Source organism: Poecilia formosa, unplaced genomic scaffold (assembly GCF_000485575.1).
Source record: "Poecilia formosa unplaced genomic scaffold, Poecilia_formosa-5.1.2 Scaffold4, whole genome shotgun sequence".
In the NCBI taxonomy this organism is placed as follows: domain Eukaryota; kingdom Metazoa; phylum Chordata; class Actinopteri; order Cyprinodontiformes; family Poeciliidae; genus Poecilia; species Poecilia formosa.
Window position 1 is genome coordinate 521348 of NW_006799943.1, and position 27478 is coordinate 548825.

The 27478-nt window shown below is 41.0% G+C and overlaps 1 protein-coding gene across 4 annotated transcripts in view; it reads left to right on the forward strand.

The window, feature by feature from the left end:
* Positions 1 to 27478, forward strand: part of jmjd1cb (jumonji domain containing 1Cb) — a 183541-nt gene that overhangs the window by 144850 nt on the left and 11213 nt on the right. For 2 of the 4 annotated variants that reach the window (XM_016674577.1, XM_007558415.2), the window contains exons 4-29: positions 3482 to 3587; positions 3718 to 3842; positions 4201 to 4341; positions 4902 to 4943; positions 6133 to 6403; positions 7930 to 8475; positions 8556 to 8898; positions 11239 to 12199; positions 12321 to 12482; positions 13314 to 13486; positions 13813 to 13975; positions 15361 to 17737; positions 19250 to 19451; positions 20456 to 20670; positions 21046 to 21198; positions 21514 to 21603; positions 21750 to 21874; positions 22729 to 22963; positions 23093 to 23307; positions 23441 to 23788; positions 23870 to 24038; positions 24120 to 24210; positions 24810 to 24940; positions 26133 to 26255; positions 26574 to 26713; positions 26825 to 27001. In XM_016674577.1, coding sequence (XP_016530063.1) covers positions 3482 to 3587; positions 3718 to 3842; positions 4201 to 4341; positions 4902 to 4943; positions 6133 to 6403; positions 7930 to 8475; positions 8556 to 8898; positions 11239 to 12199; positions 12321 to 12482; positions 13314 to 13486; positions 13813 to 13975; positions 15361 to 17737; positions 19250 to 19451; positions 20456 to 20670; positions 21046 to 21198; positions 21514 to 21603; positions 21750 to 21874; positions 22729 to 22963; positions 23093 to 23307; positions 23441 to 23788; positions 23870 to 24038; positions 24120 to 24210; positions 24810 to 24940; positions 26133 to 26255; positions 26574 to 26713; positions 26825 to 27001 — 7824 coding nt within the window. The remainder of the gene's footprint in view (positions 1 to 3481; positions 3588 to 3717; positions 3843 to 4200; positions 4342 to 4901; positions 4944 to 6132; positions 6404 to 7929; positions 8476 to 8555; positions 8899 to 11238; positions 12200 to 12320; positions 12483 to 13313; positions 13487 to 13812; positions 13976 to 15360; positions 17738 to 19249; positions 19452 to 20455; positions 20671 to 21045; positions 21199 to 21513; positions 21604 to 21749; positions 21875 to 22728; positions 22964 to 23092; positions 23308 to 23440; positions 23789 to 23869; positions 24039 to 24119; positions 24211 to 24809; positions 24941 to 26132; positions 26256 to 26573; positions 26714 to 26824; positions 27002 to 27478) is intronic. The other 2 variants (XM_016674579.1, XM_016674583.1) reach the window with 1 other exon arrangement.

Consider the following 27478-nt stretch of genomic DNA (forward strand, 5'->3'; position numbering starts at 1 on the left):
AATTCGCCGTCTAGTTCTGCCACGTTGTAAATTCTCAGGTTGCAGCGCCTGCCGTGTCCTCTTTGAACTCGTCTTTGAATTTTGTGAGATTCTCCTTCACCTCCTTTTTAAAATCCCGGATTTCCGCCGTGATATTGTGTAGCCCCTCCAACACGGCCTGTAGCTGATTCGAGTTGCCACTTTCTTCTTCCATTTGCTCAACGTCGGGGTCGTGTTCTTCTGCCATTTTCTTCCTTATGCTTCTCTGCTTATGTCCTCCACTCTTTTCGTGTCTGGTTAAAATTGTATTTTGACTAATTTCCGTGGATTAGGGAGGTTTTTTGTTTCTTCGACAAGGGAGCTCGAACTTATGCTGCCATCTTGCTCCGCGTCCACCGGAAGTCGATTAAATGATTTTTACATGATTTTTAATCTGACATTAAGTGTCCAAAACTGCACAACAAGTTCCACAATACCATGCAGTAAACAAACTTTCATTGAAGATGAGCAAGTTGCATTAGCTCTGTAGCAGCAGCTGCAACAGTCCAGAGAGGCGCCAGATGAAAATAGGACTGTTCCATGTTCCCCTTTGGAATTTGGAACCAAATTTTCAACCATACAGAAAGTATTCCTGCTGAATAAGATGGATTTAATCTGTATCACAAATGTGTGACTGGATGAATCCAATGCGATCACCCTACCTGGGGAAGAGTTTGGATAACGTGTGGAAAACTGGAGAATGAAATACAATCTACCGTTTTCCAAAACTTGTCGTTTAAGTTTCAGGAAGATTCATTTACCAAATGTTACATAAAATATCCACAGACAGCTGTGCAGCCCTAAGAAAGAATAAGATAATATCACCATATCAAGTAAACACACTAACTCCCTATTTAAAGATTGTATTTGATCATAAAATTATTATTGATCCTTTTGAAAGCTTATTGTGTTTTGTACCAACAGATAGATAGATAGATAGATAGATAGATAGATAAATCTTTATCGTCATTGTCACAAGAACAACGAAAATTAAAAAGTTCCATCAGTCAGTGCATATGCTTAAAAAACTTGTCTCACAATTTACACATACTATAAGAAATACATAACAAGTAAGTGATAAAAAAAAAAAAAAATTAGGCCATTATCTTCACAAGCCAATGTGACATGAATTGAAGCTAAATAAGAAGTGATCATAAAAGCTCAACAGTCATAAACATCCGATGTTTTAAAAATTCCACTCTCATCATCTCCAGAATTAATTATTTCAGCTCTGTGTAAAGTCAGAAGGCCTTCTGCCCAGATCCGGGTGGAAGTAGCTAAATATGTGGAGACTGACTACAAGGATCCCAAACACAAGGCATTAGCTCAGTGGTCCCCAAACTACGGCCCGCGGGCCGAATCCGGCCCCCTTCCACATCCAGTCCGGCCCCCTGAACAATACCAGAGAGCATTAAGATTTTTTTTCATACACCGTATTTTCCAGACTATAAGCCATGACTGTTTTCCTAAGCTTTGAACCTTGCGGCTTATATGTGGATTTTTCTTCAACCACCAGGGGGCTCTTTACCAGGAAGTGAATCATTGGAAGTCAAAATTGGAAATAAAAGAAAGCGCCCATTAAAACAGAATTAGGTTTTTACAGGGAATTGAAATTTAAGAATGTTGTTGATCAGTTAAATAGCAATGAGGGGAAAAAGATTTTTCTTTTTTTTTTTTTAAATACTGGGATCATTATGAGAATTTGAGGTATAGATATTAGGATATAATAGATGGCAGTAGTGCAACAATAATGGATGCAAGCTGCCGTTGAAATCTAAAGAAGAAGAAGAAGATGACGACGCCCATTTTCATGGATCAGCACACAAAGGATCAGCACTTTTACTGTTACAGTTACCGTTCAGAAACTACCGTAATCAGTTCAGTTAAATCTAAACATGGCAACTTTTTCTTTTTCAACCCTAATAAATGTGATATTCAGTTGACCTGTTATGACTCAAATTTTGGGTGTCCACCCCCCTCTGCTACTGCTGCATCGTTGTGGAAAACCTAGAGCGGCAGAGATATCTGAGGCTTATAGTCCGGAAAATACGGTATTTATTTCATAAACAGTGTTATTTCCTGAATTTTTTCTGTGAAGAACCCAGAGAGGGTTATTTGGTTATTATTTATCTCATTAATAGCGTTATTATTTATTTCCTGAGTTTTGTTCTGTGAAGAACTCGGAGAGGGTTATTTGATTGTGCTTTCTGGAAGACAATAAATTTTTACATTTAGGCACTCCTGCAATCGTCACACTTTTTCTGTTACAAACTAACTCCGGCCCCCCACCAGAGAAGGGAAAAGTTATGTGGCCCTCACAGGAAAAAGTTTGGGGACCCCTGCATTAGCTGAAAGAGTGAATGATCACCGTACATATCTGTCAACTCCACATTTTCCTGCATTACAGTAATTATGTGCCCCCTGCACCCTACCTTCCATACTCCCTTCCCCTGCTCTTACGGTAGTCTACTCCCACTTCCCTTTCCGACAGTAGTAGCTAGTCCCAGACGTCAAATTTCCCATATTCTAATGTCCAAAACTTGACAGGTATGTCAGCGTCTTCCAATGGCCTAGTCCAAGTTCTGACCTCAAACTAACTGAAATGCTGTTAGGATTTTATGAAAGCAAATCAGAATCTTCTGAATCTCAACAGACTAAAGGAATGTTAAAATGAAGAGTGGGTTAAGGTCCTTTCATAATGATGTGAAAGACTGACGTAGTCAGACAGAAAGCAATTAGAAGTGACATCTGTTAGAGGCGGTTCTATGGGACCCAGCTGGGCGTTGATGCAAACTAAAGTTCTGTCTCCAAATCAAAACTAACAACAGGGATGGTCAAGTTAAAATCTGTTTATGCTATAAAATGATGCAAAAGATAAAATCTTGGTAATACAAGTAGAGGGAAAAAACAGCCTGGAGCTTGTTGATGATTCTTGAATTCACATGATATCCTGAACTCTGGAGGAATATCTGCCATGTGTTAGTTCAGAACGTTTGCCTTTTTTTTATTTTAAAAGGATTGTAAAAGACTGACGACTATAAAAGGTTCTGTTAGTCTGATGTTTTTATATGAAAAATGTGGAGGAACCCTGATCTTCATCTGCTAATAAAAGTCGATAAAATCTAAATGCAATAGAGTTCACTTTTAGAGAGGAAAAAAGAACCATGTGTACATTTATAGTGTTGGTTTATACTGTGTAGATGATGCATTCTAGAACATGTCTCCCTCTGGAAACCATTGTAATATTCTCTGTATATTTAGTTTCAACTTGTTACTCTACAAATGGTGGTTCCCTCTCACTGTCACTGTTCAGATGATCTCACCTGGAAGGTCTGCTCATGTAATGTAAATGTATGATTTACTGTGTCGCTCTGTAAAGTTGGAAAGCTTCATCAGTGTTGACCAGCTCATGCAACTTCATTGTCATTTGGTTGCTGATTATTTGTTGTCCAACATGTTTCAGGATGAGGTGGACAGTCAGAACCCAGTGTTAAGAGACAACCCTCAGCTCCAAGATGAAGTGAAAGGCTGGCTTAAAAACCAGAAGGTGCAGGAAATTTTTATGCAAGGTAAGCATCAGTCAGTCAAACCTTTTTTCCTCACGGTCTGTTATGGTTGTTATTGCTTTGATCACGATTGAACTTGAAGTATTGTTGCATATTTAAACAGTGGTATCGTAAACTGTTGTTTTTGTTGCAGGACCCTACTCCCTCAATGGCTACCGTGTGCGTGTGTACAGACAAGACTCGGCTACCCAATGGTTCACTGGAATCATTACGCACCACGACCTCTTCAGTAGAAATATGGTTGTTATGAATGACCAGGTACATGAGAGGAGAACTCCTCAAGATATAATTTGACTTCTACTGTTGCATTAAGTCACCTGTTTTTAGTTTATCACTGGATTTTTATATTCAGAAATCAGGTTGATTGAATTCAGCTTTTAAAGTGTATGTCTTATATTTTCATAGTTAAAGGCTTTTCAGTGTGGTAGATCATATTTGCAATATTATTTGTAAATATGGTGGTTATCATGACTAAGTATGGTGATGTTTATATTAGCACCTCGAAGACTTTCAGATTATATGACACCAAAAATGAATTATATTTGAACTTCATGTTAATCAGGCCCGTCCCCTGGTTAACAGTGAACAGTGTAAAACATGGCTGCTGTGTGTTCAGGTGCTAGAGCCTCAGAATGTGGACCCATCCATGGTGCAGATGACCTTTCTGGATGATGTAGTTCACTCATTGCTAAAAGGAGAAAACATCGGCATCACCTCGAGACGAAGGTCACGATCCAGCCAGAACAACTCTGCTCATGTGAGTATCTGGAAACTTGGGTCTTTTCTAATAGCTCTTGTGTAAATCTTGTTTATTGTAGGATTATGACCACTAAGATGAGGCTCTCTGTGACTGGAATACATTTTTCTGTATCATGTATCTGACTGTAATTTCTGTATCTTAAAGAGATAGATTTCAAAGAGAAATGAGACCGTCTCGCTGGATTCCTTTAAAACTTAGTCACATGCACTTAGTCATAGTGAGGTTTGTCTTATTTATGTGTGGTGCTCATTCCCCACTCAAACATTCTGTCACTCAGATTAGCAGTAAGTTCCTGTCATGTCACTGCTGTCAGCTAAATACATAAATTTGATCATTGTCTTTTATGTTATTTTGTTTTGTGTTTTATTTATATTTTGTTCTTTTCAGATGCCTCATAAGACAAACATGAATAAAATAGCTCACATGTTAGAAATCAGTAACTTCTGGCCCCTACAGCCATTAATATAATCTGTCCTTGTCCCACATTCATTTCATTTTGTTTCATTTTGATTTTCCTTTTCTTTTTATTATTTTCTTTTCTGTTTGGTACATTAAAGATGGCAGGAGGGAGACCCGTCGGGACCACTGGCAACTCTCAGGTACCCTTAATCCTCCTCCCCTCCATCTGCTCCCTAACCCTCCATACCTGCACTTTCTAGAACACACACCACAAGCAGAGGTTAAAATAGTTTGCTAGTAGACAAGTGCTCATTGTTAATCATAGCTTTGATCCCTTTCATTCATCATTCCACTATAAACACACACTTTGATCACCTTGTCCTTTCATATCATACAAATTGATCTGTGGAAGTCACACACCCGCCTTCTTTTAGAGACTGCAGCTGGGGTCTACAGCTGAGCAATATGTATATTTGTGTGTCAAACATTTCCCCCACATCTGGTTTTGTTGTAGTCCTCTTGCAGACCACTGCTGTAAAAACAAGGAGAATAATTCAGCATTTTCTCCTTCGTGTTATTATCTGCAGCTTATTTCTAAGATCAGACATGCTGGAGGATCAGACAGTGATTCTGTTCTCTACACACCCACAGATTCCAGTTATTGTTGTGTGTTCACTTTGTTTCACATTGCCACGCCACACTTGTTCCGCAATCCCATAATACCGCTCACAGATGCTTCAGGTCTGAAATACAGGAGTAATACTGGTTCACTTTAACCCTCCACCCTGCATGAGGATATTTGACTTACTGCGACCACATGTAGACCACAGAACGAAGCTATGATCTGACAGAAGCTCATGATTCAAACATTAACTCCACACCACCCTTAGACTCACTTCTGTCCTCAGAATCAACTAGATTTTCACCTGACAACCATAGAACAGACTAAAACCTCCAGTTTGTCTTGCACATGTAATGTTGAAGTTTTGTATTGGTATCCATTATAACTTTAGTATTGTTCCCTCATCATATCCACCTGGTGTGTTTTCGGCATTTATATTGGATGATTTCAGCACTGAAGGTTTGTCTGAAACATGACCTGACATGACCTGAACAGATAGGGCTCTGCTCATTCATTCAGTTCCAGTGACATTTTGCTGCTCTCGTCAACCAATAGTGGTACAAAGGTCATCTTCCAGTCACAGTTAAAGGAAAATTCAGTTTTGTTGTTGAAGAGGATTTTTATGTCTTAAACACAGAAGTCAGAAAGCAGCTGTGGTCAGTGCACATATAAACTACAAGCTTTAATCTGATGATGAGGCAGTTTGTGTTGACTCTCTGATGTTGGTTTTTGTTAAAGTGCATGTCTAACTCCTTTTATTCTAACAGAGTCATTACACACGAGCCCAGGCCAACAGCCCCCGTCCCATTATGATGTCATCAGGACCCAGCCCTAAGAGCTCCCAGGGGCCCCTGGTCCCTCAGCAACAGAATCAGTCGCAGCAAACCCAGCAGACAGTCAGCCAGTTGTACCACTCACCAGGCGGCAGCGGGCGAGAGCAGAGAGAGCAGCGCAGCGGCCGCTCCTCCAGGAGGAAAGGCTCTGACAGCAGCGTTCCAGAGGAGGACAAGGACCGGAGAGAGGAAACCACTGGGAGAGGTGAGTAAGTCTACATTTGAGAAATGTACATTTGTAGTTAATCCGAAAAGTATTCACATTTCACTTTTACCACATTTTACCGGTCTGTGAAAAATTGTATTCTAAGTTTTTTCTATAGCCGCAGAAAATTTGTACATTTTATCAAATCTTCATAAATCCACTAAATTATTTGATAAAGTATATTTTCTTTCATCACCAGATTATTGATAATGCCAATAAGTAACCAACAGAAAAATGCTCATTTTATCTTGCATAATAACCAAAGTTAGCAGTGTGACTGACCCAGGCAGTCAGCTGCTCAGTCCAGCCAACCTCCTCAGTTTTCTGGCTCTTTCACCCCCTCATGTGTCCAGATAACAGAATTGTCATCATATTAACTGCTGCTGATCTCCCACCAAAACCAGATCCTTCTCCTCATTAATGTCATTTTTAGCAGAAAGCCATTCTAGCAGGTTGTATTCCTCCTGCTACTCCTCCTCCCAGGCTGGCAGCCTCTGGCTCTTTCCATTTCTCAGTCATATGTTTGTTTTCAAAACCAGCACACTAACTGTCCTTAACAATCTGAATCTTAGGTCCAAATTAGACAAAACATTTGAAGAGATAGTGATGAGATAAGGCCTTCAACTTTACCTTCTAAATACCTCTATATGGAGGGAGGCCATGGTGGGATAAGGTGCAGCTGTCCAGAGTTGAATGTGTTCATGTTTTCTTTTCTGGATCAAATGGTAAAAATAATAATAATAATCAATTTAATTTGTACCGCACTTTTCATTAGCAAAAATCTCAAAGTGCTACACAGTAGAACTATAATCAAAGGTAAAATCAGCATCATAAAAATCATGTGGAGGCAGAATAGGCTTGCTTAAATAGAAAAGTCTTTAAGCCTCTTTTGAAGTCAACCAGTGGTTGTGGAGCTCTCAAATAGTCCGGGAGAGGTTTCCAGAGACGGGGGGGCAGCCACAGCGAATGCCCGATCTCCCATGGTCCTTAAACTGGATCAAGGAAGGTGGAGGAAGTTGCAGTCTTGTGACCGTAGAGATCTGGTGGATGAATGTGGAATGAGAAGATCCTTCAGATAATCCGGTGAGGTTCCGTTTAAACACTGATGGGTAATGAGAGCGATTTTGTACTGAATTCTGTAGGTGACAGGAAGCCAATGAAGGTCATGCAGAATATGTGTAATATGGTCAGATTTACTGGCTCTCAATAGATGGTCACACAGCACTGATATCATCTGCTCTCGTGTATTTTATGTCAAGCAAATCAGCAGTTGATATTTTTTCTTTGGCTTTGTCTCCTTATTATCCAATTTCTTTATTCACCTTTCAATGTTTTGATTTTGCAACCCACTAAACAACCCTCCCCTCTTATTGTCCTTTTAAACATCTGGGAAAAATCTCTTTTTAGTTTGCTATTAGTCAAGTTTTCCTCTCCAGATATATTGTCTTTTTATCTAAACTGAGGTTGTGAGATTTTTTGTTTATGTAACATAGTAAAACTAATAGTTATTGTTTTTATTTGCCCAGAATCTAAGGCCAAGGTAAAGCAGACTGCAAACAAACGCAGGAAAGGAGAAGAAGATGAGAAGAAAGCAGGTCTGAAGAGACTGAAGGCTGACATGACTTCAGATCTGTCAGAGAGCAGTGACTCAGAAAACCCACACAAGAGGACCACCCACTCATCATGCTGCTCCTCCTCTTCATCATCCTCGTCATCTTCGTCGTCCTCCTCTTCTTCCTCTGAGCCTAACTCTGAGAATGAGCTAAAGACTCGCAGTGATGTGATAAAAAGTGCCATTTCCAAAATGGAGGAAGAGGAGAAGCCAATGTTAAAGGGACCCAAAATGAATGATACCTCGTCTTTCATCAGGTGCTTGTCTCCGTGGGCGGAGCTCCGAGCAGCTGAGGACATTAAGAAAAGTGCAGTAAAGGATTCAGGTCAAATTCTGACAAATGAAGAGGAGGAATTGGAGGCAGTGACTCGGATCACCCAGTCTCCACTGCAGCAAGCGTCTCTCATACCTGACATGGTCCAAAGTGGAGCTGGGGAGAACACCAAGAACACTGTAAAAGGTAGGCTGCAGCCTGCACTGTAAAAGGTAGGCCTGTCAGCTGCTTCCAGCTTCTCACTTTGCTTAATGTTTTTCCTCCAGCATCATCTCCATCCCAGACTCCATCACTGTCCCAGCTTCATGGCAACAGCGTGATTGACATTACAGACGACGCTCAGGCCACCGTACACCAGGAGAGCTCGGAGGCGGTCTCGGCACTGCTCGCCTCCCAGAAAGACGAGTCGGTGGCCCTCTCCCCGTACCTCCCCCTCAACCCCTCCCCCGTCTCCTCACCTCCTGTATCCACATCGCCCTCCCCACCAGAGGGGTGCCGCAGAGCGGAGGTGGACTCACTCATGAAGCCACCGGGAGTTACTGGAGGCAGCGTTACATTGCCCAAAAGTTTAAACGGCAAAGTGGAGTTTACCCCAGCTGAGGTCATGAGGTGAGCGTCTGGTGTTTTCCTGCTACGTTCATCCAGCAGAAAAAGCAATCCTAAAGAGACAAATAAAACTTCCATCCAGCCATGTAAAAGCATATGAATTACTAAAGAAATAAATGAAATAAAAAGAATATATGCACTTGTGTATGCTGAGTAATGCAATCCAGCTCAGAAACCACTTATTATTTAATTATGTAGGTTTTCACCAAATCCCACCACAGCTAGCAGAGCCAGCTGACTCATTGCATTCATTTGACTTTCAGAATATTTGCTTCCTACTGAAAATGTGTTTAAAATTTTTAATTGTATTGAAAAACATTTGTCTTTTCGGTAACACTTTATGTGAAGGGTGTGCATAAGACTGACATAACACTGTCATAAACATGACATAACATCTGTCATGAACATGAACAAATCCTTATGAATGTCTATGACTGTTGTCATGAAGCGTCATTCAGTAAATAATGACACTTTTAATGCAAAATTGCTTCAAAAATTGCATTAAAAGTCCATTAAAAGTGCCAACTTTGCATGATTTTGTAAATGACGACAATTTAATGCAACGTTGGCACTTTTAATGGACTTTCAATGCAACTTTTAGAGCAACTTTGCATTAGGTGTCATTATTTACCGAATGACACTTCATGACAACAGTCATAGACATTCATAAAGACTCGTTCATGTTCATGACAGGTGTTATGTCATGTTTATGACAGTGTCATGTCAGTCTTATTCACACCCTGTCAAATAAAGTGTTACCGTATTTTGAAAAATATTGCATCAGAACACGCATGAGTTTTAAAGAAAAATGAGTGTACTACTTAAAGTCTTCTGCATAAATATAACAAATTACCCTAGCTTAATTTCATTAAACTAGTTTATTTGTTGGTTGCTTGGATCTTAGTTTGCACGGTCGAAAAGTGACCAGTAATGAAGTCGATGTTTCTGTACTTCACGTATAAATACTGTACTTCAGTATTTATTTTTCTGACAACTTTTTACTTTAACCCCCTACATTTCAAGAGAAATATTTGTATTTTCTATTCCTTACATTATTGCAAATGACTCTGTTATGTAATCAATATGATGTAAAATTTGGAGAAACAGGAAAATTTAACATACGGACAGAAATCATGTCGTCTTCAAAGAACATCAAACAGAACCAAAGCTCCAAAACGCATCCAGCTGCCCAAGCATGAGCTCTGTGCAGTTCAAACTAAATTCTCCTGTTTGAAGAAAAACTAGTCTGTACCTGTAATATTTTATCTTTTTTTTTTTTCAAAAAATAAAGGAGTTTTTTGTTTAATTTATCTTCTCTATACCAAGAAAGCTAAGGCTATGAGTAAAATAAGAGAACTTCTTGATGCCTAAAACTTTTTCTTGTCTGATCAAGTCATTTTGTATCATTAAAAATGAAAATGTCGGGGTTTTTCTACCTAAGTAAACTTCAAAGGCTGATGTTTTTTTTTACTTAGTTCAAAAGAGAAGAGTCTTTTTTACTAAATATATTTTTCTGAGAAGAAAAGATTGTTGATCCAGGATCAGATACACACACTGGGGCTGCTGTAAAACAATTATTTTAGTACTTGACTAACATATTGATTATTCTGTCGGTTTATCTAGTAATCAAATAGAAAAAATAAATTAAATATCGATAAACTCTACCATAACATCAACATTGGCCTAAATTTTGAAACGTGTATTTCTAACGATTACTTTTAACCTGTCATACAACTAACTAATTTTTAAGTCAACCCGGACAAAAATTACACGTAAATCTGAAATTATATTCTGTTTAATAATAAAAATAATAAAGCATCATGCTGACAAAGACACTATAAAAAATCTTCCATTTGTATTCATCTTTAGTCATAGTTCATCTGTTACACAGTTTAATAGTTGAACTCTCACTTTCCACATACAACCACATATATCTTTTGTGTCCTTGTGAGAAACGGATCTTTGACACCTTTGTCACACAAACACACACATGCCAGCTATGTACACACCACAGTGCTCTCTGCCACCCATTTGTTTTGACCAGGATAGTAGAAAATTCATTGTAAAGCTACACTTATGCTAAGCATTAACTACAGAACTATTTGCTCCATACATGCTGGGCTCTGAAACACCAACTCAGCAGCAAATTCCTAGAGGAATTTTTCTACTTGATTTGATGCAACATTACTGCCCTAAAGCAAGGCAGAATGATGTGTCTGTTGTCTTTCTAGTGGTTAAAACATCACTGTTTGGGGGGGTATGTTTGGCTCTTGCATGTTATTTTCCTTTTGTTGAAGAAATTAGCAGATTTGTTAAAGTTTCTTTTGTCCTGTGTGTTTCCAGGCCGGTCTCATCCATAGCTGAAACTACGCCCCTGGTGGGCAAGGAGAAAACTGTTGTTTCTCTTCATCAGCTTCATCATCAGCAACAGCAGCTGCATGAGCAGCAACACACACAACAAATGCAACAATACACAGCTGTCCACCATGGAGTTCCTCTTTCTCTGTCTGAGGGTTCCAGTAAACCTCCACAGCAGCAACCCCCTCTCCACAAGATCCCCACCCCCACCCTGGACTCTGCCAAATCCAAAGTGAGCCCCAGCCACACATTCAGTCCTGTTCAGAAACCCCAGCCCCCCAGCAGCTCTCACAACCAGTCATATCCTAACCCAAACCCAGCGGACCCTCTTAAAGCTAAACCCCACCCGGGCCTCCTGGACATCTCCAAACCCAAAGCAAACACTACTCCTGAGGTCAGTAAGCATAAAGTCCTGAGATACTCCAACTCCTCCCCATCCCCAAGCGCTCGCTTGCCCATCAAGGTGGACTTAGTGGAACCTCCACGCTCTGGTTTCAAGCCAGTGGGGTTGCGGTCAGAGGCGGGTGGAGTCAGTGCGAGCGGCAGCACAAAGAGTCCGCTGATCATTGACAAGAATGAAACCTTCACTGTTTACAGGGACCCAGCATTAGTTCGCTCGGATGCAGATAACTCTGTCACTCCATCCAACTCCTCCAACCATGTGGCAGCCTATCTGCATCCCCACCTGCACCCCTTGCACCCCCCCTCTCCACACTCCCCTTGCTTAACATCTGCATCCCATCCCCATGGCGCCTCCCATCTCCTCGCCCCTCCTCATTCCTCACCCCTCACTCATCCACACCTCCTGCCCCCTGGAATGCTTCCAGCTATGCATCCCCCCCCAGGCTCTCTGTTTGCAGGACACCCTCGGCTGGACTCCCCAGGCGGTCTCAGCCATCTTGCCCTTCCTCACCCAGCAGCCACACATCAGCAGCAGTTCTTGCAGGTGTGTGTCCTCATACAGAAACCACAATAATACCTCCACTGTTTTAAACTCATCCTTTTCTTTCTTATTCTAAAATGTTGCATTGGTGAAAGGATCCACTAAACCTTCCCTCTGTTTTCAGGGTCATGGTGGAGCAGCAGGTCTTAGTTTGTTCCCCATCATATGGCCTTACCCTAATGGAACGCCACCTCCATACCCCCCAGGACTCAGCCTCCCACCAACTGCTAAATGGGTCCACTCTGAAAATCCCATCACTGTGAATTCAGAGGCGTCTCTAAGGAGGGTAGGTGTAATGCTCGGAGTTCAGGGGTTTTAAAGCACGTCTAGCTTGTATTTCATTGGTGAAATACACCAATTATTACTATTACTATTAAATACTATTGCTGTCTGAAGAGATAGATGGATAGATGGATGGATGGAAAGAAACTTTATCCCTTTGGGATTTACCCTCAGGGAAATTGTAGTTCAGTCTCCCACACAGCACTGAATGCACTATCGGATAGAAATAACCAATCAGAGGCAGGAGGTGGGGATTAGAGCTGTCAACCTTGTGTACATCGTGCTAAATGTGCTAATAGCAGAGCGACAACGTATAGGAAAACTGTTTTTATTTTTGTTGTTGTTTAGCATAGCCACCGTCATCGGTGGCTATGCTAAATAGAATTAGCATTCGTGGCAGGCTATGCTGCAGTGACCCACCTGTAGCTCAGCAGAAAGCAAAGGGGATGGTTTGAGCATAAGAGTGATTTACAGCACTAAGACCCTCCTCCTGACTCTGATTGGTTGTTTTTGACTGAGCTGTGTATTTCTGCAGTTAGTACTGGGAGAAGGCAGAGGAGCATGATTTTTTTTTTCACATTTATTTCTCTTATATTGTACTGTCATGACATAACTTTAACAAATATGTAAAAAAACATTTTTTATATTCATATTTAACAAATATGTAAAAAAACATTTTTTTATATAAATGTTGCATACTGTGACTTTAAATAGAAATGTTTGACTGTCATTTTCTTTAAGTTTTAGTGCAATTGTATTTATTTTGTTCTTGCTGTAGCCATTTACCAGTGATGGTAAAGTGTTTTCCTGTCTGGGTTTTGCTTGTCCTGTGCAGAACACTGCCAGTCCATGGCTGCATCAGGCTGCTGGTAGTTCCACTGACGGTCTCGGTTTACTGAACCACATTCCAGTCAGGCCAGCCAGCGCTGATGCTCACCGCCCCTCTGCTAAGATCAGCACGCATACCAACCCATCAATGTCAAAGACTGCCATGGATGTTCATAAAGAGTAAGACAATAAATCTTTAACTTTATTTTCCAAAAAATAGTCTTAAAGGAGATTAATTAAGAGCGACATATGTTTTGTGTTAAAACCCAGGATAGCTTGTGTAAAACCTTCTACTCTTAACAAAACTTCTCAAAAAACTTGGCTATCATTAGTTCTATTTTTCTAATGGTTAATCTATTTTCAAAATGGAGCATTAAGGATACATAAACCACTATTGCTTATCTAACCACCATTAACATTTAAAAAGGGGCAAGTAAAATGTTGTTTTATGATGAGATTTTAGGCAAAAGCATCTGCTTTAACTTGTTTGTACTGTCTGTGTGTAGAGATGTGGAGAAAAAGGGTTTTGTGGATCCCGTCAGGAATTTAACATTTGCTCAAATAAAACCAGACCAGACAGACAGAAGTCGTACCCCAACAGGAAAAGATGTCCACCTGCACCGCCTTTACCTGGATCCGCACAGCAAAGCCCGCCTGACAAATACACAGGTATGTAGCTGCACTGTGACAGCTTGTGCAGTCAAAGTGTACAAGTGCATCATCAATGATGATTTCTTTACAAAGCCATCATCACTAAAGGCTTTATAAATAACAGAGACATGGACTCAAGTTATGTGAGTTTGAATCTAGTCAGACTCTAGTTACAGATTTAATGGCTTTAGATTCAACTTGGACTCGACTTGGACTTGAGGCATTTTAATTGAAAATGAAGGTGTGTGCACAAAGTTGTAAAAATGACTGAAATGGATTTCAGTCTGGAAATTATGTAGGTTAAAAAATATAATGAACATTTTATATACTTTAGACATTTGAACTTATAACAACTCGGTTGGTAATCAAATAATAGCTAACTGGAGTAGTCATACTCAAATAAGGCCATTTGATTCAAGACCAACATACTCAGAGCAGTAATTAAGCCAAAACTATACAAATAATATACATTTTGCATTTAGGATTAAAAAGGTAAAAATGTTGTATTCAGAACTCTTCAAATAGCAGTTTTATCTTGACCTGGTTCATATTCTGTTGTAAAAATAATCTCCTATTAAGCGTGTTTTGTTATATAAATATCAAAACATGCTTTTCTAGTGAAAAGGAAAAGCTGTGATTTAAAAAAAAAAAAAAGATTAGAACACATAGGAGTCTTACTGCTTCAAATCAGCCGAATCTGTTTCACCAAGAGGAAATGTTCACAGCATTGCTTTAAACATTTCAGTTGAGATTTGTTAAAAGCTGTTCGTCAGGACATATTCACAGTTTTGTTCATCAGTGACCACTGCTTTCTTTGTTGCTGCACAAGCTAACGGTGTGAGGACATTCACCGCTGAATGCTGTGTATGTTTTTGATGGTAAACAGACAGACTTTAGAGATGTGAATAAAAACAAAAGCATTTGGCATTTTTTCCATTAAAATACCTTAATAATGTTATTATAAATCTTACATTTTGTGATTTTAACATTCCATATTTTATAAAAAATGGAAGAAAAGAATAATTTATTGTAGGTCTGAAGACTGTCTCAGGTACAGCAGGAATTTCAAACTCATTTTCAGTTCAGGTCACATCCAGATCATGAGTTGTGGCAGAATGTATAAATAAAACTACCGTACCTATTAAACATTTAAAAATATTATAGCTTTCACTTCAGACATAAAGGCCCATTAAAAGTTGTGATAAACTTAACGAGAAAAGTTCAGAAGATGAAAACAAAAAAAAAAGCACAAACAATAGTAAATGTAGAACATAAAATGGTTTGAATCAATGAATGAGTCTTTTATTGTAGTTTTGACCACCTTAATGTTGTTGGATAAAATAATTTTAATATTTTAAAACAATTTTGTGATTTCTGACAATATGTGGATTTTCAATTTTCAGGAAGTACTTCATGCTGCAGACCGGACCATTAAATACAAGGAGGAGAATCGTCAAATCCTGAAGGAGAGCATTGAGGTTGCGCCTTTCACTGCTAAGATTCTGCGGCCCTCTGACCCCGGGCTGGACAGGAGCAAAGAGCCAGCATTCCCTGTCCGTATACCAGCTCTTGCCTCTTCAAGTCCAAAGACCAGCCATGCTCACCCCCACGTCATCCAGCCAGAAAAAAGCAGCTACTACACCACAATCTCAAACAGCGTTGTGAATGAGCCTCCAAGGCTGTATCCCTCCAAGGAGCAAAGTTCTTACTATGACAAAGTAGTGGGGGTCAGTGTTGGGGCGGCTGTGCAAAGCCAGGGAAGTCAGTCTTTGGTTAGTTACAGCTCCAAAGCTTCTCTCTCTAAGCCTCCTCCTCTTATAAAGCACCAACCAGAGGGAGGAGAGGGTTTAGCAGGGAAAATTACTGAGCAGCTCAGCCAGCAGGCCACTCTTATCTCTCATCAACATTTGACGAACATGGACAGGAAAGATCGCCACAGTCCTGCCGCCTCCAACACCACCTCCACGTCATCCTCCTTGTCCTCGGTTTCCAACCATCATCAGCATCAGCAACATCAGCTCAGGGCAATGCCATCTCTGTACCGAGCTCCTGTCTACCATCCACCCACACAGCTGTCCTTGGAGCTCAAAGAGACGGCAGAGCGAGAGAAGGACAGGGAGAGGGACAAAGCAGGCTATGGTGGACGTCTGTCACCCCCGACCCTCACACCCATCCAGCCGGTCAGCTTGCCAACAGCTGGCACCAAAACATCAGCAGAGCAACAGAAGCCTCCCACACTGGTGCCAGAACTCAGGGATGTCAAAGTCCATGGAATCGGTGCTGCTGTCACCTCAGTGGCCTCCACTATCAGTGGGGATGTTATGACAGATGGATGGCGTGGTAGAGATCTGATTCAAGAAAGAGGAAGTGTGTTCTGTAGAGACACAGATGTGTTGAGGGGTAAGCCTCAAGCAGCAATGGCCTCCGTCATTGTACGTCCAACTACGTCAGTTAGGTATGAAAGTCCAGTTGGTGCTAACAAATCTGGTGCTACATTGCGTAGGGAGGTTTCTATGTCCTACCCTTCAAGGCTCCCAGGAGAATGTCCGCATATGAGGGAGGCTGCTCAAGAAGCTGGAGGAGGCAGAGTTATTCAAGTCAACACAAACATGGACGACGTTTCTGTTCCGTATAAAGCCACCTCCACGCAAAGCTATCAGGGACCTGTAGGTGTCAGCACTACAAACTCTATGTGCAGGTCCCCTGTTGTGTTCTCACCAGCTGTTGATGTTCAGAGTAAACCACCAAAGTCAGGATATTCAGCCGAGTTTGGAAACCTTAAACCTGGTGTTGGAGGCTGGCTGCCCAGCCTCTCAGGAGAAGGTGTTGACTCACACTCCATATCACCAGGACTGTCTTTGCCTCTGACTAATTCACCAGCAACAGCCCTACTTGCTCAAAGCAACACCTCAGCTTCTAGTCCCATTACTGCCTCTAATCAGCCTAACTTGTCCTCTTTTGTACATCTCAAAAAGCACAAGGCTGCCTTGGCTGCAGCCCAGTCTAAGACCAACCTCCCTGCTGGTCCTGCATCAATGCCGACTGGAAACACTTCATCAATTGTGGATCCTGTTGAAAAGACACCCAGTCACAACTCCACCCCTCCACCCTGTTCTAGCGGAGTCTCCTCAGGTGAGATTAGCAACACCAGCTGCGCACCTCGTAGCACAACACCAGGCACGTCTAGTCCGTTACCTAATGGCCAGTCCTCCGGATCGACCTCACTGGGTTCAGCACAGCCCAGTAACTACCACAAGCTGAAGAAAGCCTGGTTAACGCGACACTCTGAAGAGGACAAGACTTCTATGACGGCCTCCTCTAGCATGAAAGCAGAGAAGCTGTTCACCACTACAACCAGCATGTGCAACACTACAGCCATGTCAGATATGATCAAGCCCTGTACAGTCAATCTCAGTGCCTCCACGTCCAGTGAGGTGGACATGAACAAAGACTTTGGAAGCAAAGGTGAACGAAACCTGGAGGGGAAGAATGCTGGATCAACAGGTGGAGGTGGAGAGGAAAAGAAATCCAGTCATCTCTCAAGGCGAGGGTTCAAACGCTCTTATGACTCTGGGTCAGAAAGTGGCGGAGACGATTCTGACACAAGTGAAAGCAAGATGGAGGGCAGAGCAAAACGCCAGTCTAAACCAACCTATAAGAAGAAGCAGAATGACATGGCTAAAAGGAAAGGAGACCATGAGAAGGATGATGACGATGTGAAGCCCAACGGTATCTTTCGATCAGCTCGTGAGAAGACCAAGCTTAAACTGGCAAGCAGCAGTAAGTCCTGTACTGTTAATGTTTGAAACGGTGTTCTCCCCTCATTAGTGTTGTTCTTCAAATGTAAAAATAATGCAAAACACTGAAGATTTTAAAGTAGGGGTGCACCGATTGCAGTTTTCCTGCTGATCACAGTTACTAATCTAATCGACCTGCCGATTCTGATTTTGGCCGATACCATTATTTTTTTTGTCTAAAATGTTGCTAAATATAGCAAGAAAGTTACTACGTTGGCAACAGTGGCGTAACTGTTAACTAGAAACATGCAGACATGACCTGGTGAGGTGGTCTATCAGTCAAACCTCTCTCATGGGAGAGCAGAAGAGGATGGATGGATGGATGGATGGATGGATGGATGGATGGATGGATGGATGGATGGATGGATGGATGGATGGATGGATGGATTATTAATCCCTTTGGAATTTTCCCTCAGGGAAACTGTAGTGACTGATTTAGACTTTTGATGAGGTAGGTAAGATCGGCTTCACATGCAAGTATTGGCCCAACACCGATCTCCCAAAATCAAGAAAATCGACTGGCCGCTAAAATCGGTGCACCTCTATTTTGAAGTGTCTGGAACTTTTAATGAAATGACATCAGACTTATACAGTGCGTTTCAAAGATGCTTTCCAATGAAATCAGTCATTTCCATTTATGTGCACATTCACACACCAAGTTTGGCATGCTACTGTCATAGTAGTAGCTACAAGCTACTGTCATAGTAGTAGCTACAAGCTACTGTCATAGTAGTAGCTACAAGCTACTGTCATAGTAGTAGCTACAAGCTACTGGGATAGTAGTAGCTACAAGCTACTGGGATAGTAGTAGCTACAAGCGACTGGCATAGTAGTAGCTACAAGCGACTGGCATAGCTGTCCCTGAGGCAGCGTGTTCCAGCTACCTCAGGTGACGCGTGGAATGTTTGTAGGATCCTTGGATAGCCTTTTCCAAATTTCTGGATAATACTATTTATTATCCAGGTACAAAGTGGCATTTCGTAGCACAGTCAAGCAACTGTTACATTCAGTTGGTATAAAAATGCTCTCTAAATAAAACATAGCTTCAAAAATATTTAACTTCACAATTTGACGCCTTGAATTGGGTTTCTGTCTCTTTAAGAAGCACCTGTTCTTTCCAGGACTACACCTACTGCACCTCAACACAGCAAAGCTCCTCCATGACACCATTTACAACCATTCAAAGACCGCCTCTGATTGGCTGCCAGGAGAGAATAAAGGATTTCTGAAAGAATCAAAGGAACAAACTCAAAGCTAAATAAAAAAAAGTTAATTTTACATAATACCCCCTTTTAAAATAGGTTCACATTTAAACATGAGTAAAACAACAAATGTTTTTTTTCCCCCCCAAGTCTCAAAGTTTCAATTTTCAAATGGAACAAAGGCTGCCAGCTTCATCATAAATTAATCAGAATGACATCTGTCATTCTGATTAATTTCTGTGTAATCTATCTGTCACGTCCAGGACTAATGATTTGGTGTGTGCTCTGTTCAGATGGCATCCCTCGTTCTGTGCTGAAGGACTGGAGGAAAGTGAAGAAGCTCAAGCAGACAGGGGAGTCCTTTCTGCAGGATGACTCATGTTCAGAAATTGGACCTAACCTCCAGAAGTGTCGGGAGTGCCGGGTCGTCCGCAGTAAAAAGGGGGAGGAGCCAGCACATTCCCCTGTGTTCTGCAGGTTCTACTATTTCAGACGGTAAATGGCTTTCTCACCCATCTGTGTCCCAGAGGAGGCATTTAGTTTTTAATATTTTCTTTACTTTAGTTGGGTTCGGGTTTTCAGGTGACATGAGCTTTGTCCAGTTACAAATGTTGAAGCATAATTATTTTTCTATTTCAGATTTGATTCCATGATTTTGCTTTATTGATAATCCTATAAATTTTTTATGAAGATATAATCCAACATTGCCACCGTAGTTCCATTTTTGCAGTTCTCCTGTACAGAATATTGTGTTCCCACTCTTTTTTTCAGTCATTCTGCTGTTGGCCCAGACTGTGTGTGATTTGTCAGATAGCTTGACATTAAAGATCACTAACAAAACCTGTCATCCGACTCTTATAGCTCTGGTTCTCCTGAGACACAGAGGCACTGACATCTACTTTTACTTTTGACTTGATTTGTTTTGTTAACTTTTTAATTCTTGGTAATTTATTGTAAAGCTGCCTTGCAATGTTTTCCATCTTGCTGTGTGTGGTGGTGAATTGTGTTTTATTGTGAATAAACATGACGGATTCCTGTCACATCTTTGAAGAATGTGCTGCTTTTGATGAACTGCTGAGAGTACTGCATATGGTTCGGAATCAAGAGTGTGAAATTCACAGTATTGTGCTTAACGATGACATCAGACATCGCTGTTGTTTTACTTAAAAATGTTTCATATTTAAATACATGCTGAACATCTGGACATAAAATTGCCCAGAAAGGAGCGCCCCCAAGTGGTCAAATAATTATTAGATTGATTCATCTAAAAAGTAGGTCATGCAAGTCTCTTACAGTGCAGACATCGTAGATAAATGGGTTATTGCTGTGATATTTGAGGTTTTGAGTTTCAAGGGTGTTCTTCCCCTCTCCATTAAAAAAAAAAATATTTTCTTATAATGTAAAAACCTTCCTGAACTTCCAGTGGTGTTCTCAGAAGCTTTATTTATCTTTAAAGCAAAAATCTCACCTTTTCACCTTTTATTTTTAATACCATCCAGGCTTTCCTTCAGCAAAAATGGAGTCATTCGAATGGATGGCTTCTCCTCCCCAGACCAGTTTGATGAAGAGGCCCTGGCCTTATGGGTCCCTGGGCCCCTGGAGGACAGCCACTTGGACCAGACCACTGCCAAGTACATCCTTAGTTACATAGGAGATAAGTTCTGTCAGATGGTGATGACTGAAAACACTGCAGCCAGCTGGATCAAGAAGGATGGTGAGTAGACTAAAATCAACTATCATGTTCTCTAATGGGGAAGTATGTAATTTTAAGAAAAATGGAGGTTCATAACTGTAGATGTGTTTGAAGGCAGGTTTTTCCTTAACATTTTTAGTGATAAATTTAAACAAGGTTTTATACCTAATCCTCCTGAGCTGCAGATCTCTTAAACTTATTCCTGCACGGCTTACTTTAAAAACAATAATGGAATTTTCTGTTTGTGTTTCTACTCCTAAAGCTAGATTTAGTTTAGTTTTGGAACCCGCTAAAGATGTGAAAATGCCACAATTCACACAGGATTTCCTTTTTGTGCCTTGACCATAAAACAGTTGCTGAGATTTTCACACAGAATGTGTATTTTTTCTGTTTCAGCGAAGCTAGCATGGAAGCGGGCAGTGAGAGGGGTTAGAGAGATGTGTGACGCTTGTGAAGCAACACTCTTTAACATCCACTGGGTCTGCCAGAAATGTGGCTTTGTGGTCTGCCTCGACTGTTACAAAGCCAAGGAGAGAAGGAGTTGCAAAGGTCAGTGTTTGTTTTTGTGGACGGGCAGCACTTGACCATCTGATCCTCAAAATGCTGTGAAAACAAACTAAAGACCTGACATGTGACCTACAGCTTTACATGATAAATCTCCCATAAATTCCTTGGAATAAAGTAGTTTTACCTCACAGCTTTTTGTTAACTTTGAAGGCTTTTCGATCTCAGTAGTCACCAGAGGATTAAAGTTCCCTACCTTGTTGTCTGGATTAGAATGAGTATTTTTGTAGACATTGGGCTGGAATCATTCGGATGTTGGCTAATTTTGAAGCTAATGACCCGTGTCATCCCTCTGTTTAGATAAAGAGCTGTATGGCTGGTTGAAGTGTGTTAAAGGTCAACCCCATGACCATAAGCATCTCATGCCAACACAGATCATCCCTGGCAAAGGTACGCTACATGCTGGCTTCATGTCTGTTTTTAATGTGATGGGTATTACTGATTTTTATATTTTCATTATGTATAGTTATGGTATGTTTTTGCTGAAGCATTTGTCTTTTAACATGTTCTCACATTTAATGTTCTTTTTATTGTAGTGTTAACAGAGCTGGTGACCTCCATTCACACCCTGAGAGACAAAAGCAACATCCCGTTTAAATGTCCGTGTTCCACCAAACAGAACGTTCTCACCAAGCTCCCAGCAACCAACGGAGTGTCACAGGTACTGCAGTCTGCCCCACTCTGACACACCACAGGCTGATTCATAATGAGGGAACTTTTACATACATATTGTAATCTGCTTCTAAGCATATCTTTGATTTTAAATAAATGGAAATTCAAGATGAAGATTTGAAGAGACTTTCCCCACATGTTGATCCCTCATCCTGTTTAACTCCTCAACTGGGCAATAAAACTACAAGACGGGCTGCAGAATTTCCGACCTGCTCATGATGCAGGCAGACTGAGTCAACATTTAAAATATTTCTTAAGGATTCTCACCTTCATTCTGTGTCCAGTTGTTGAATTTAATAAGGCAGTATTCTGTAAAAATGACATTTTTTAGCTTTATGTTGTGATTCTATTCCCTCATTAAAAAACATACCTGAAGTGTTGCCTTGATTCTTTTATACATTGTTTGAGAAATTCTTTCATCTCCATGGCAACCATTCAGCTCTGTAAAACACCTGGATGGACCTAGCCCTACCAGTTTCCAAGCTTCTGCCTCACAGAGCAGCCCTCCTCTGCCAGTCCACCACTCAGCTCCTTCAGACTAGCCAGCAGCAATTAGTAAACACCTGGTGGAACTGTGCATCTGATGAGCTGATTATAGGAGCTACTTCTCAGTGCAGAATTGGTTAAAACTTTGGTAAAGGATGAATAGAGGAACCATGCTCTGATGACTTCCTGAAGGTAGAATTTGAAAAAGATCAGGGTTTTTTTAAAGAGACAGAGGTCCAATTTCAAAATGTCAAATAATGGACAAATTTTTTAAAAGTCATATTTGATGTATATAGCCCTTTATAGAACTGAACTCAGTCTGTCTTTAAATGTAACTGTGTTGTTCCTGTCCACCAGGTGCTGCAGAACGTGCTGAACCACAGTAACAAACTGTCTCTGGTGAAGGCTGAGCCCAGCTCCCAGCAGAACCCAGAGGGCGGAGGAGCCAAGGCAGAAACCAACGGAGGGCATGGGGGGGGCAGCAGTCCTGGCAGTGACCACAACAGTACACCTGTCACCCCACCTGAGTCTCAGTCCCCACTTCACTTCCTGGCTGACCTTGCAGAGCAGAAATCCAGGGAGGAAAAGAAAGGTGAGAAAAGGAAGTGACTTTTTTTAATTTATTTATTTTTTTATTGTCACTATCTCACAGTTGGTATCTTAAGTTTGATTTTAATTTCAGAAAGTACTTTGATAAATTGTTGCTCTTCTTGTGTAACAGAAAACAAGCAGTCAGTGGTGCCAGGTAAATGTGTGAAAGAGGAGAAGGATGGGGAGGGGGTCTTGCAGCAGTGTAAAAACCCCTCTCTGGTGGCTAACAGCACAGAGCAGGGCTCTACTCTCAGAGACCTGCTCACCACCACTGCAGGAAAGCTCAAGCTGGGTTCTACTGATGCAGGAATTGCCTTTGCACCTGTTTATTCTACTGCTGCTCAGGTAAGCTGCCCAGCTCATTAATCCCATTAAATGGTGCACACTGTTGCATCACCTTAGACAAGCTTAAGGTTTTCAAATTCACAGTGGAGCTGCTTTATTTGAGTTTCTTGAAATATTCTTTGTGTGTCCACAGACTGGAAAGGATGGCCGGACCATGCCAAACATCCTGGATGACATCATTGCTTCAGTGGTAGAGAATAAAATCCCTGCCAGCCGCCAGAGCATCACCACCAAGCTGTCGACCAAACAGGATCACATGACCCCTAGCAACAACAGCAACCCCACAACAGTTGGTACGGACGACGCCAAAGCACAAAGGAAGAAGTCAGCCACTGTGCCTACAGTGGTGCCGGAGGATTCCACCAATCAGTACCCAGACATTCCTCACTCATGGCTAAACAACAGGCGGCTGCTGTGGCTCAAAGATCACCGCAACCAGCACAACTGGAAGCTGTTCAGAGAATGCTGGAAACAAGGACAGGTACAGTGAGGTCCACTACCACGCTTGCAGTCAGCAGTAAAGGCTCGACAGTTAATTGTTGTGTTTTCTGTGCATTTCCAGCCTGTTTTGGTGTCTGGGATCCATAAGCGACTGAATGTCAACCTGTGGAAGGCTGACTCCTTTAACCAGGAGTTTGCAGACCACCAGGGAGACCTGCTCAACTGCAAAGACCAGGTGGTGTCCAACTCTGGAATAAAGGAGTTCTGGGATGGATTTGAAGACATTACCAGTGAGTACAGTTTGATTAGATCTCACTCTGGTTTCATTAGTTTTGTTATTTAATCTAACTAAAACGCTGTTCCTTGTTAAGAGCGACCAAAGTCCAAAGACTGTGAACCCATGGTCTACCGGCTGAAGGACTGGCCGTCTGGGGAGGAGTTCATGGCTCTGATGCCATCAAGGTAAATGTTTCACATGTTGAACCTGAAAATTTTATAAACATACTGATATTTTCATGCAGTGTATAAAAATAATTTTTTTCTCACTATTTGAAATGAAATCTAAGGTTTCTTCTTTCAGTTCAGTTAGAATTACTGAACTTATTGTAGATTAGTAAATGCCAAAAAATGACCAAGAGAAAGTTTTCACAGCTTTTAAAATTCAGAAGTTTGCCTTCAGTTTGATTATTATACATTAAAAGCAATTTATAAAAGCCCAGATGATGATGTCATGGCTTTTTGATGATCCTAAAACAGAAATCCAACTGTGATCATCTGTGTGCACTAATAAAATTATGATGAGTCGGCATCATCATAATTTTATGGCATCATTTGGTTAATATCCATGTAGCATGTCAGAAGATCCGCTGAAATTCTGACAAACACATTAAATTTGGCATAAATCTGATGTATTTTCTTAGATTTAGTGTTTCCAGTATCCTGTGGAGCAACTCTAAAAGGCCTCTCTTTTTCCACTACACAACTATCTGCCAAGTCATGAAATGATAAAGTTCCCTATAAAACCACCTTTATTTTACAGTCTGTCATAAATATATTTTCAGGTATGACGACCTGATGAAGAACCTTCCTTTGCCAGAGTATTCGGATCCAGAAGGGAGCCTCAACCTCGCCTCACACCTGCCATCTTTTTTCGTCAGGCCTGACCTCGGGCCAAGACTATGTTGTGCATATGGTAAGAGGATCAGCTCAGGACGACCTGCTCAGGTTTAGTTTGTTCATTGTAGACAGAGTTCACATGAAGATACAGTGTTTATGTTCTGAGAGCTTAAAAGTGAAGTGTGTAAGGTCTAGAGACATCTAACATCAGAAAAACAGTTTAGAGCTGAGTGTCAGCCATTCTGTAACTCTTTAACACATTAAAGACACAACTATTCTTATTTTGTTGCCATTATAAAGGGTGAAAACATATTTTAGACGGTTGCAATGCATGGTAACAGACTGACATAAAATCCCTGGATAACCTTGATTCAAGTCTTTTAGAATCAGTATTTTGAGTCCTACCTTTAAATGGACAACAGTCAGTGCTCTGCTAAGACAGCTACTTCTAACTCTACATGGCTGACATTTTGAGTGCTGCAGCGTACTGGATGTAACCTAGTTGTTGCCATGGGTGACTTATTTCTGATGTTTTTGATAATCATTTGTTCCAAAATCCAACACTAAACTCCTGCTCAGGATCTGTGACACATGCTGTCACAAATCTTTAACTTTACCATAAATGTTCAGTCATGAAATATAAAGTAGAATACACATTCTGTATATTGAAATTCTGAAATTAAAATGACATTTGTTTATTTTTTAAATATTAACACAAATTTTAATGATTAAATTAAATTAAATATTAAATTATTAAATTATTAACCAGTCATTATTTTTTCCAAGGAAACTGATCACGCTAAAATATATTATAGTGGCAAAGATCTTGAAATCTCAAACAGTCCTGGCTCTAAAACTACAGCAGATTACTGGAGGAGTTCGATTTGGTTTAGATTCCACTCCTTATTTATGTTTTTGAAATACATTTCTTGTCCTCAGAGGGAAAATATTTTTCTATAATGTCAGTAAAAACAGAATCCTGTCAGCAACGTTAGCAGCTTAAGGCAGACAGTTTTAATTTTATACCAGCTGGCTGAAATTAAAGCACCAGGTATAAATGCCTATGCATTTATACCTACCAGTAATCTGGTTACTAAACACTTCTGACCTGTTTGACCAAGGTCTGTAATAAAACTATCAGTATCTTTTCAACACAGAAAAAACTCCTTCAGGAGGACTTGTTTCCTGGGATGTTCAAATGTTCTTAGGTGTAATCTTCCACTGCCTTCACTTTTGCAGCAGTGATTAAAGGCTGTCTGTCACTGTAGGTGTAGCTGCATCTCAGGATCAAGACTTTGGAACTGCCAACCTCCATGTTGAAGTATCAGATGTGGTGTCTGTCCTGGTTTATGTCGGAGTGGCGAAAGGGAACGGAGTCCTATCCAAAACCGGTAACTTTAAATGATTCTTTTTGACACGTAACGAAGCAACCTGTGTGACTGAATTCTCTTTTAGTTTTTCTAAAATCAGCTAAGAATTTTAAACAGAACTTATTATTTAAGAAATACAAAGAGGAAATACATATGTTTGGGAAGAATTAATGACTTTTGAACTGTTCTGTTTTCAAGGTAAAAATGATTGTAGAAGAACCTTCGTCACAATTATTATTATTACTATTTGTTTGTCTGGAACCTTTAAATGTGACAAAAAGCAATAACAGAATGAATGGGTAAGCTCTGTATGAGCAGCATGTGACTATGTGTCTGTAGGAGTGTTGAAGCGTCTTGAGGAGGAAGATTTAGACGAGGGCGTTCGAAGGCGGCTGAAGGACTCCAGTGAGATACCTGGAGCACTTTGGCACATCTACCTCAACAGAGACATGGACAAAGTCCGGGAATTTCTGCACAAGGTTGGTAACTGCAAGGAATACCTGCAGCAGACTCGGACGACTCTTCAGTGCATTCAGTGCCATATTACACAACATAATATTGTCACTTCACAAACTCTCTTCCTTTGTCAGCTGTGTAAGGAGCAAGGTCTGGATGTGTGTCTGGACCAGGACCCAATCAGAGAGCAGAGCTGGTACCTGAGCAGGAAGCAGCGCCAGCGACTCATGGATGAGCACGGAGTTCAAGGCTGGACTGTTGTTCAGTTCCTGGGAGACTCGGTCCTCATCCCTGCAGGGGCCATGCACCAGGTAGTTACATAGCACAGCCACCTGTCTTCATGTCTTTGTTGTAACAATGCCTCTCGGCTGTGTTTTTGTTGGAAAGCCTGTTTATTTCCGTCAACATGGAGACACATTTGTCAGAAAAAGTCATCAGTGTTGACCTGCAGAGTTCAGTTTGATGGTTCCACCAAAGAAAAATGAACCAAACCCTCTCTGCCAACGTCAGGCAGCTCATTCTGATGATGATTCTGGTTTGAAGCCGTTTGTTGGATCGGAGGCTTTAAGTTTTAACCTTTGTGTCATTTAACAAACATGGGAGAACCATACAGAACCCAAGTCATCCTGATACTCCCCCTCACGGCGCTCACCAGCTTGGTCCTACATGGCTGTTGGATGGTGTCCTTTTCTCCACGCAGCATTCGTCTCAGAGGCAGTGTGGTTGTGTTGGTCTGTCTGGGACAAACTGTACACCCAATCAGGGGGCGGATCTAGAAAAATATTTAT